The 11200-nt window shown below is 52.4% G+C and overlaps 2 protein-coding genes across 5 annotated transcripts; one reads left to right on the forward strand and one right to left on the reverse strand.

The window, feature by feature from the left end:
- Positions 1-559: 559 nt before the first annotated feature.
- Positions 560-10931, reverse strand: BLCAP (BLCAP apoptosis inducing factor). Of its 2 annotated transcripts, none has more exons than XM_012455046.2 (2): positions 10841-10931; positions 560-2497 (listed from the first exon to the last, which is right to left on the reverse strand). In XM_012455046.2, the coding sequence occupies exon 2, from the start codon at positions 2319-2321 to the stop codon at positions 2058-2060; it is 264 nt and encodes an 87-aa protein (XP_012310469.1). In that variant the 5' UTR covers positions 2322-2497; positions 10841-10931; the 3' UTR covers positions 560-2057. The 2 variants fall into 2 exon arrangements, with proteins under 2 accessions (XP_012310469.1, XP_012310470.1); XM_012455047.2 differs by lacking the exon at positions 10841-10931 and adding an exon at positions 7486-10321.
- Positions 4385-6797, forward strand: NNAT (neuronatin). 3 transcript variants are annotated; one of them, XM_012455044.2, is made up of 3 exons: positions 4385-4540; positions 5478-5558; positions 5787-6797. In XM_012455044.2, the coding sequence occupies exons 1-3, from the start codon at positions 4469-4471 to the stop codon at positions 5877-5879; spliced, it is 246 nt and encodes an 81-aa protein (XP_012310467.1). In that variant the 5' UTR covers positions 4385-4468; the 3' UTR covers positions 5880-6797. The 3 variants fall into 3 exon arrangements, with proteins under 3 accessions (XP_012310467.1, XP_012310466.1, XP_012310468.1); XM_012455043.3 differs by having other exon boundaries at positions 5478-5553; XM_012455045.3 differs by lacking the exon at positions 5478-5558.
- Positions 10932-11200: the final 269 nt, after the last annotated feature.

The raw sequence follows: 11200 nt of genomic DNA on the forward strand, positions 1-11200 counted from the left end.
CCAGCACAGGGCCTGACAAACTAGCCTACACTGTCTCAAAGGTCATGGCCATGGGAGCACGTGCATATCTATGACATGGAACCATACCACTCTTGCACTTCTGGCCATTCACCTTATGTCCGGCTGGTTGCACAGCCAGTCTTATTTATTTTTCCACTTGAAATGCCATAAGGGGCTTCACTTTATTTTTACTTCAAAAGCAGCACTATAAAAATCCTTGATGATTAGCGCTCCAGCTGTCTTAAGTTGTTTGTCAAGGGATCGGTTACTCAAATCTCCTATGGAGGGAAACAATTTCAGGCGAGAAGCCATGGGAGCGGAGAAACGCAAATGTCTCATCTCTGAAAACTTTCAGACTCCCTCCTGTTCACTGCCTGGCCTGTCCCCTGCTCCCCCTCCCCCACCCCCACCATCTGCTCTCCAGAGAGCAGATCAAATTTTCAGGCTAAGGTACTCTGGCGCCAAGGACTCAGCCCCTCCATGCTTCCCCCTGCCCCCCACCAACTCCGAAATCCAATACCACGACCCAAATGGACTGCAGCCACATAAAACCACAAAGTAAAGTTTATAAAGCTTTATTAAACATTTCAAACAGCTGTGCAACGAACACACCAAATAAAAGCTCTAGAATAGCAGTCCAAACGTTTCACAAGTATGGCCTCACAGTCCCATTCCGTAGATGGACTGCCTCCAGTTCTGTTCTCTGCCTGGCCCACCTCCCTTTCCCTTCAGGCAAGAGAGAGATGGATGGATCAGACCGAAAGGACAGACATGCTGATCTCCAGTAGGCAGGGGCCAGGAGAAAGTCTCGTTTGCCAACACTTGTTACTGAAGCGCAGAAAAAGCAGCAAGTGACAGTCACAAAGTCTTCCTGGGTATTCTTCATAATGTACAGTCTATATGCGCAGGAACGGAGAAGCTCCTGGCAGGAGGATGATGGCCACTGCTCCCCTCTGTCTTGTCTGAACCACCTCGGAGTCCAGTGTGCTGGTCACTCTGCAATCCCCATGCTAAATAAAAACTGTAGCGGCACCTACCATATATAGCTAGCTATTGCTAAACCCCAAAATCAGAACATGTTCGATAAAGCTTCTTTAAAAGGAATATACACATGTATTTGTACACACACACACACACACACACAGGGCACACCAAAAAATATCCAAACATCAAGGGGATCATGGCTGTTATGAAACACACTGGTACTCGCCCATTCACTCAGCTGGGGACTGCTAGAACTATGTGAACACACCATACTTCAATGCTGAAGAGCATGCATGGGAAGACACAATGAGGCCCCCCTCCTTGGGACAGCTGAGAAGGGCAGGAGGAAGGGCAAAGGAAGTGAGGCTGGGCAGGAAAGCATGAGCCCAGACACCTAGGCGAAAGAGCAACATCTATCTGTTGCTTTCTTTCTTAAAAATGAAGCAGAGAAAATACTGAAGATTTGTGGACAACAAACAGTCAAGACATGTATCTGTCTAGCCTGCTGAACAAGGAAAGAAGGATGAAAAAGCGAGGCTCTCGGGCGTCAGCAATCTCTTCAAATTCGAGATAAGTGCAAAAATGAGCCCTGTCTTGGACAGGTACTCCCCAAAAAAGGAAAGGGGTCAAAGAGAAGTAAAGGGAAACCAGGAGAAGGACTGAGGAGTCAATAACATTCTGGGAAGAAAGGAGACCCTGACAAGGAGGGTTCACAGAGGTGACAATGAGACTGGCATTTATCTGCCCAGGTCATGCTGGGGCAGTTGACCAGGATGGGCCCAGACTCCTCACAGTAATGAGGTGAGGGGGGTGGCCATGCCGCCAGCCAGGACCTAGATGGGGACAGAATACACACAACCACAAGACCACCCATGACTATAGGATTTTACAATAAAAGCACCGGTCAGTGCCATTATTCACATTATAAGGATAAAACATCACAGGCCAAAAAGGCGCCGTCAGGAATGTGACACCCGCAAGGCGGCGGGATTTGAAACTCCAATGCTTTATGACCTATGTCAATGCCTCCCCTCCCGTCTTCTGCTTCCTTGGAAAGCTAACAGGGCAGGCCGTTAGGTGCCCACAACACCAGGATCATGTGCCGATTCTGGAAGCGGGGAATCGGAGCAGTGGTACAGGAAACAGTTTCCCCAGCAGCTATAGCAGATGAGGAACAGGGCTGCCAGGAAAACCAAGGCACAAATTGTGCAAGGCTTCCGTTCCAGGAGGAAGCTAAGCAGGTAGAAGCCCATGAACATGGAGTGGCTGAACCACAGGGCGGGGTTGAGGGGCTTGGGGATGAGGAGGACGGGCAGCAGCCACTGGAGGCAATACATGATCTCTGCCGGGCAGGGCCTTCACCAAGGCTGCCGGGCACCGCTGCAGGAACCGACCTAATGGGAGCCAGCGGGCGCAGGCGGCTGCCCTCCGCTTTCTTCAACCCTCACTCTCCAGGAGCTGAGCCGCTGTGCTCTCTGGCTGTCAGCCCGGGATCACCAAGGCAGCAGGGATCCTGAAGAGAAAAGTCAACACAACAGACAGACAAAGAACAGACAGACAGACAGACAAAAAAAAAAAAACAGGAACAGAATGTATACTTATTTGGGAAAATGGATCATGGTTAACAACAGCAAATGTGAAATGCCCTTTCCTCCCTGCCCACCCATGGAAGTTCTACTCCTCTCCAAGTCACTAATGTGGAAAGCCTCCTGGGATGTCTCCCTGGGGCTTCTCCTACGGGATTGAGGAGAGGGCTCTTTGGCACGGTTTCACACAGTGGACTGGCTTTGCCTGGGCCCTGCCCAGCAGAGATCATGTATCGCCTCCTGGGGCTGCAGCCCGTCCTCAATGGGCCCAGACCTCACAATACCGCCCAGTGGTTGCCAAAGGAAGGCCAAGGGCTCCCTGCTGTGCCCCCACGTGGTAAGGACAGGTTCTGTATTTAGCATCTCTCCTAGCCTTAGGTGCTCAGGCACTGAGTGGAGAGTTAAAGCTGTTAGCAGCAGCAGCACACTGCTGGCCACCAGACGACAGGCAAAGGATCTTCAGGCAGCTGCAGCGGCACCACGAAAATTTTTAAGATGGCAGTCTCGGCTGAGCTTGCCTTTTTCAAATAGCCCAGCATCACTTTGCCAGAACCTGCTAACTTCTCCCAAAGTCAATGCAGAAAAAAAGTCATTATGTTACTTTGTCCAAACTGAAGTCGCCTGGATCATTAAAGCTCCATCTGCCACTGGCACTGTATAGAACCTGACCTCTAGGAGCTTTTAATGAAAATTAATTTTCTATCCACTTAGGGGCAAATGCCAGTTGGCCCCTGTGCCAGTCAGTTTGTTGGAAAGAGGTACTTTCGGTGGGCCACTGGTGCGCAGGGATCGCGCTCCCAAACCGCACTCCGGTCTTCCCGCCCGGCTGTGCGAGGGACCCGCAAGACCGGCGATCTGAAAGGGACTTGCCTCACTTAGAAATGGGGCCGCAGTAGCCATAACCCTCCGGTAGCGGTAGCGAACCTGGTTCAGTGATCCAGCCGCCCCCCGCAACGGGTACAAAGAACCCCGCCGGCCAAGGCAGATCTACCAGGGCTTGGGGGAGGGGAGCGGAAGACAGAGGTCGAAACGACCGACTGTCCAGCAGAAAACTATCCCCGAGCATATTCCAACCACTTCTCCACAGAGCTCATTCCTTCCGCGCATACGAAGGGCGCCAATCGTTCCTGTATCCCTCCCACAGATACCGTGTAACTACTGCTTTTGTGCCCAAAGCGCGGTGCCCCAGCTCGGCTCCCTATGGTAGCGACCTCCACCGCAGATCCGATCTCCCCGCTACCGTAAGAGGGATGTAAAAAATCAGAGACGGGTTACGCGCTCAGGGACCTTCACGAAGCAGAGGATCTGTGCTTAAAACTCATTCAATATTAGGAAAAGAGCGCCAAGCAAGGGCCTATTATGTATGCCAAGGCTTCTGAAAGGGGCACCAATTTTTTTGCTCTATGGGGCAGATGACCCCTCCCTAATTTCGGTTTTCCATCCATCCCCAAGGTAGGTTGTGGAGTGGCACCGGAGACTGAGCTCAAATTTGCAGGCCAGGGATTGGAGAGAAGGGTGCCACACCAAGAGACTTGCACCCCCATCCTCGCCTGGTACTCTACCCAGAGTCGTGGTACCCCTCCATTTTAAAGCAAAATCCAAAAGCAAGCACGGCGGAATCTTCTGGAAGGGGGCTAAGATGGAACTCAGGAGGCGGGGGTCGGTATGGAAAGAGCAGATGGATTATTTTTTTCCTTTCCTGGCGAATGAGGAGCGCCCCCCGCCACCCCTCCTCATAAACAACCCCCACCAAGGCGCGCATGCGCACTTAGGTGGCGGGCGGGTACATAAGGCGCAGCCACAGCGGCTGCGGCAGTGCGCCCAACAGCGGACTCCGAGAGACCAGCGGATCTCGGCAAAACCTCTCTCTCGACCACCGACCTACCGCGCTTGGAACCATGGCGGCAGTGGCAGCAGCCTCGGCTGAACTGCTCATCATCGGATGGTACATTTTCCGCGTGCTGCTGCAGGTAAGTGTGCTGGGGTTTCGGGTGGGAGAGGGCTCCCAACTCGCACCCCCAGAACCCGCAACCCGCGTCGCGATTGCCGCCTCCCGGACCCGTCCTATTCCGATTGCCGCGATCCCTGTCTGTCCAAGTGCCGCCACTGGCACCGCACGCCCCCTGCCCATTCCCTGCACTGTCCTCCTCGCATTGACCCTCCCTAGTGCGCCCGCGCCTGCTCGGGAACAAAGACTCGGGGCGCGGCGGGCGACCGCTGCGGACGATCACCCAGGCTTTTTAGCGACCTACGCGGTAAGAAAAACCCGCTACAACCGGACTCGACCCCAGGAGGGAGGCGGGGCACTACTGTGTTGCAAGACTTTACAGCTCGCAGAGTGAAAATTTTCCACCTTAAAAAATTGCGCATTGCGGGGAAATTTTATTTTTAAAAAACATATAGCGCTTGTGGGGGTGGAACAAAAAATAAGTTAGAAAAAGGCACTTCTTAGAAAAAATAAAAATTACTTCGCAAAAAAACCCCCACAACGATTAGAGAAAAAGTAATTCACAGGAAAAGAGAAAAACGCGCATTGCAGGAAAAATAAATCGGAGAAAAGCACTTGGCAGAAAAAAATGCATTAGATTAAAAACGCACTGCAGAAAAAAATTAGACAAGGGAGCTAACGGAAAAAAGTGAATCGAGCAAAAATGCTTTCAAGAAAAAAATTAGAGGAAAAAGCCCCTCAAGAGAAAAACGGAAGGGGAAAAAAGCACGTCCAAAATGGACAATTGCTTTATGAAAAAAAAAAAAAAATCAAAAAGAGGCGAAAGCGCTTTGTGTAAAAAGAAATAAATCAGAAGAATGTGCTTTGCCCGTAAAATCATTTACCTAAAAGCTCCCTTTGCAGGAAGAATTCCCTGCTAAAGGAATCCTTTGCCAAAGGCATCGCGTATTTCCTTCAAGGTGTTCCTGGAATGCTGCATTTACTGGGTAGGATTCGCTTTTCGAAATCCTCCAGGGACACAGCCCATTGCAAGAAGTGAGGTATACCTAAGTTGTGGGTCCAATCAGCTTGCCGCCATGCAGCTCTCAGCACAGTTGGAAAAGCTCCAGCTGCCCTGACTCGTGGACAAGCTGCGCCCGCGCCCGCCTCTCCAGCCTACGCTGGATGGGTGGGCGGGGCAGGGGGTGGGGCGGGGGTGGGCACGGCAACACCGCAGACACGCTGCGGGTGCTCTCCACTAAGGGTGGGTCCTGGGTTTTTTGCCACAGGTGTTCAGGTACTCCCTGCAGAAGCTGGCGTACACCGTGTCGCGGACCGGGCGGCAGGTGTTGGGGGAGCGCAGGCAGCGAGCCCCCAACTGAGGCCCCAGCTCCCAGCCCTGGGCGGCCGTATCATCAGGTGCTCCTGTGCATCTCCGCCAGCATGGGAGCCAGTGCCGCGCAGGAATGGGGGGTCCCCTGTGCTCCCTCGCCAGAGGAGCACTTGGCAAGGTCAGTGAGGGGCCAGTAGACTCCCAGAGAAGCAGTACTGACAATAACGAAGATACCAGATCCCTTCCCAACCCCTTTGCCTGATCACACTAAGGGGCAGGGTCGGGGGGTGGGGGGAGCAGACCCCTGAGATCTGGGCATAGGCACCGCATTCTGATCTGGACAAAGTCGGGACAGCACCATCCCAGCTCCGAAGCCAGGGCCATGCCAGCAGGCCCCGCCATGGAGATCCAAACACCACACCAGCCAGCAGAATGGACATTCTGACATCGCCAGCCAAAGCCCTGAATCTTGGTGCAGCACCAACCACGTGCCTGTGTGGCGGGACTGGAGGGCACAGTTGAGGAAGGAGGGGGTTAAGAAATACAGTGGGGACCTCTCACTGTCCCTTGCCTAAGGCACTTGCATTCCAGCCTTGCTGCATTTGCTCCCTCTATTCCCCTTTCCCTCTCACTGTCTCCCAAGCCCACCCTACTCCAAAATAATGTGTCACTTGATTTGGAACTATTCAAGAAGCAAAAGTAAATGAATCCCATCTTTACTAAAACACCTTCTCTGAACCCTACTGCCCCTCACTGATCTTGCTTTTCCCTGGTCTCACGCAGTTGTGGTAAATATTGTGGTAATCGCTAATTGTACTGATTGTTTAAGTGTGCATTAGTTGTGTCTCCCCAGCTAGATTGTAAGCTCCTGGAGGACAGGGACCACCTCTACAAAAAATTAAAAAAGTACCTCCCCTGTCTCGCACAGTGTCCCAGGACCCTGCGGGGTGGTGGAGGCGCACCAAAACTTTGTCTCTTGTGATTTCTTTAGCGGCATCAACACACACTTCTAAGACTCAGCTGATGTGCCCACTGTGGAATAGGCACACTACCTGAGGGAGGGAGGAAAAGGAGGGCCATTTAAATTGCTATAAGCTGGGCCCCTTACACACCCAACCCCATCTCAATGCCGTCCTGTGATAAAGGACCATCTCTCCCCTCCCCAAAGAGAAAGGCTGACATCTTCACTTGTGGTCCTGGAATAAGGGACACTTCCCCCTCCCCAAAGGGATAGATGCTCTACTTGTGGTCCTAAGATAAGGGGCCAAAAGCAGGTAATCACTTAAGGAAAGATGAGAGGAAGGGGAAAAGGTGGGGGAGTAGCCTTCCACAGAAGTGCTGGGGACCAAGCGGGTGATTTTAGAACACAAAGTCTTACTCCAGGTCTCCATCCAGGAGCCCCATGGAGAGGAGTACTGGGCAGGGTGGACAAAGGCTTAGACAATGAGTATGGGATAAGAGGTGTGCTGTGGCGCCTTCTCCACCCAGCTTAACGCTGCAGGCCCCATACCCACCAGGACAACCACAAAGAAAATCTGCCTGGCCTTGCTACTCTGCAGGGGCTCCTGGCCCCACCTCACGCCAGAAACCTCTCTCCCCATTACCGGGTTCCTGCTTTTCCCAGCACCAGCCTCCTTATTCTTAGGGATGCTTACCGGGTCCCTGGCCCTGGGCTCTCCTTTGCCATCACGTCAGGATGTGTGGTGGGTTGGCTGCTCGGCCTCAGACTTGCCTTCCCTCTCTCACTCCCCAGTGAGTCAGGGCTCTTTCTACATGGGGTCAGCTGACTGTCTCACCAAATGGCCCTGCCACCTGTTCAGCCTTGTCTCTGGCTTTACATGTCCCTGTCACTACACACCTGTTCCTGGGTCAACACCAAGGGAGGGAGTTGAGGCCATAAGTGTCTCTTCCTGCCACTTCTTCAAATCTTAGTCACAGCTGTCACAAATACTTCTGGAGCACAAAGTACCTCGCCCCCAGGAGCCTCATCATGTTTCCCACTCCTAAGCGAGCCGTTACGTTTCTTAGCCCAATCACCAGCACCTCTATCTAAATGCATCTAAAACTTTATTCGGTAAAGGAGAATTATAGGGGTGGGGAGGTGCAGATCTTGGTTCTGGTCTTGGTTTGCCATCAATCAGCCTAGGGAAACTGGACCCCTCATCTTCAGTTTCCCCCTCTAAGAGGGCCTCTGAGATGCCAGTGAACCCTAACATACTAAAAACTCTGACATCACAGTGGCAATCAGGACTTATCAGGACTCAAGAGGATGCGCAATCTGAGACTTCATCTTCTATAGCTGGGTGACTATAGCTGCTACCATAGCCTGAAGGTATGGCAGGTCTCCTCTTGCCCCAGAGTGACTCATCAGCAGGCAATGCTCACACCTCCTCCCTTCTGAATCCCGTATCTTGGCAGGCCTCAAAACTGGGAGTTTCTGTAGTTTTCCACATTAAACCCACAGAATCATGAACATACTCAATGTGTGTTCTCAATGAAGGCTGACCCTTTTGAGGGGTGTGCCCACAGCCCCACTGCCCTTGATGCTCTAACCTCAGCCCAAGTGACAAGGTAGCAGAGTTTGGTAGGGAGGTGGGCCAAAGCAGCATAAGGCTGCTCTGGACACAGCACCTCCTGTGCCCCACTTAGAAGACAAGAGGCTGCGGGTAGTCCCAGAGCTTTCCATATAATCCTGGCAAAGCCCTTTTCCTCCATCCATCCATCCATCCATCTATCAGCAGGGCTGTGAGTGCAGCAAGGTGAGATGACAGACTTCCAGACAAGGGCTGCCCTGGTGGCCTGCACCTGCACATGTGAGCTTCAATGTGCAATGTCCACTCCCCATTTTCGTCCTCCACCCACAAAACCTCATGTTCTGGCAGCAAAGTTAACCCACCAGAGAAAACAATGCATTCACTTTCCATCCAGTACAATGCCATGCAATGCCTAGATGGTCCAAACACACCTTGTTTAGAAAATTTTTTTCCACAAACTATACCATTAAACATTTTATTCTGATAGACAGCAATGGGAAGAATTGAAAACGACTAGTGTTATACTGCAGAGCCCTTAGTCACAGTGCTGAATGTCCCCTTTTCCTAAGTTGTCATTGCTCCTAGATTTTGCCCCCACAAGACCGAGGACAGAGCAGATGAGTTGGGAGGGGATTGGGAATGGCTGTCGGACTCCAGCAACAGGTGAGAGATCCCGGACTAATGCTCCATGATGCTGGTTTCTTAGCCTAATCAGCTGAAGTCCAGAGGGGGCAGATTTAGGTACCATGACTTTCAGGGGTGCAAGGTGCTATGTGACATTGTTATCTTTATCTGTGGAATATTTGAAGTGTGACTGAAGGAAGGGATGTCTGCTGGCAGGGCAGGGCAGTGGCAAGTTCCTTGAGCTTCGGCACAGATTACTGTTGGATGGGGGAGCAGGTTTGCTGTGAGCCATTTACTAGATATCTATTTTGAAATGTGTATCTCCTCAGGAGCCAACACCCCAGAGGGAGATTCTGAATTTGCAGTTAACTTCCCCCCAGAGATTTAAATGTGTGCACTCATGCACATACACAAAACACTAGTCAAACAACAATCTCTTTTCCTCCAGTGACCTCTGACTTCCTCTATATGCCCCAGAGACAGGTTGTCACCATCTTCCCTGGGAATGATCCCATTTATCCTCCCCGCCCCCACTTGCCCTCCCATAGGGCCCAGCCCCAGCAGGATCCAGATTCCTGAGCATTTCCAGAGCAGGAAGTCAGAGAGGCAGGCAACGCATGGTCCTTGGTATATCATACAGGGACAGGCTTGAAATGGAATGCATGTGTTTCAAAGATAGGAGAACAACAACAAAAAAAGACAGCCTAACCCAGATTCCTCTTTGAAACAACATATTACAGATTAAAGGTTAAACTGCTTTTGGTAGCAACTCTAACAAGACCAATTTCAGATATGGAATTGACCTGGTCACTGGAAACCGACCAGGCTTCCAGCGATCAAATCTTTTAACAGATTTGCTTGACATTAATTAGTCTTTGATTTAAAACAAACAAGCAAACAAGAGCTAACACTTCACATTAGCACTTAAGCTGGAATTGTTTTTTTTGGTCCCAGCTTTGGTGTTGCCGTCCAGAAGGCTGACGGGATGACTGGACCATGTCAGGCAGGGCAGAGAAGCCGTCCCCAACACACCAGTTCCCTGAAAGGGATAAAGACGATCCAAACCTATAAACAGAAAGGTTGTTTCTTTCCGAGGACAGACCCCAGTCTCACAACAGTTAGCGTTGAAATGGAACATGGAGGCCTGGAAGGAAACTAAAGGAGATTTGGAAAGGGGAAGGAAAAAGCAACTGTCCCCCATCCCCCATGCTTCCTTTCCAGGCCATTAGTGTGCCAGGCATTCCGCTCCTTCAGCTGCCCTTGAGGGCCACTCCCCACGTCTATAGAAGGAAAGGGAACCGGTGTCCATCCTTGATGTAAAGTTGGAGGGAGTAAGAAGCTCCTGCGACTCTTAGCAGAGCGTCAGCCTATCACCTCAGACACTGAAGCGGGGCCCCGAGCGGGAGACCCTCTCTCCCCTCATCCCCACGCCCCCCACCACCACCAAAAAAAAAGCAACTGCACTGATAGGGACTGACAGGCCTCTCACAAGCTGGGCACCCTGCCGTGGAACTCGAGGCCGCAGAGATGGTCGTCGCGCTCCCCAGCCCTGCGACCCCGGCTCTGCCTGCCTCATCCTGCAAAGGCGCTGACCTTGGAGGCCGGAGCGAGTACCCAGGAGTCCCGTGACCCACCCCCGGGCTGGACAGGGACCCCCCAAGGCCCAGGCTAAGTCCCGGCACAGCCATCTCCTGAAGCCGGACAGTGGCACCCTCCCTTCCCCGGTATGCGGAAGGAAAACCCCAGTGACGGGGACCCGGCGACGCCTAAGGTGACCCAGAAGGGACAATATGGCGGCGCGGCCGCATGGAGAGCCTCTCATCCCGCCCCAAGCAGGTTGACGCCACGGTACCTGCAAGCCCTGCCATGGCGTCGCCGCCACTGTCGCCGTCTGCCGCAGCCTGCCTCCACCTCAGCTCGCCACCGACGCCGCAGGAAGCTGGGGAGACGCCCCCTTCGTCTTCTAGTTAACAGGACGAGGACCCATCCTGGGATCGGGCTGCCTATCGCAGACGCCTGATCATACGGCCCGAAGAAGGGCCTTACCCTCGACCCATCCCCCTCAGTATCCCCCACAGACCATCTCTGAGGGCTTTGTACGGACTTTTACAAAACTGTGGGGGCGCCGAGTTCCTCAAACCCGAATAATTTTTGTCAGGCGTAGTTTGGACAGCCCCAAAGCGCGGCCCGGTCTCCTCATGCATATGCAGCA

The sequence above is a fragment of the Aotus nancymaae genome, unplaced genomic scaffold, assembly GCF_030222135.1.
Source record: "Aotus nancymaae isolate 86718 unplaced genomic scaffold, 86718_ANA_hifiasm-v0.15.2.pri h1tg000029l, whole genome shotgun sequence".
In the NCBI taxonomy this organism is placed as follows: Eukaryota; Metazoa; Chordata; class Mammalia; order Primates; family Aotidae; genus Aotus; species Aotus nancymaae.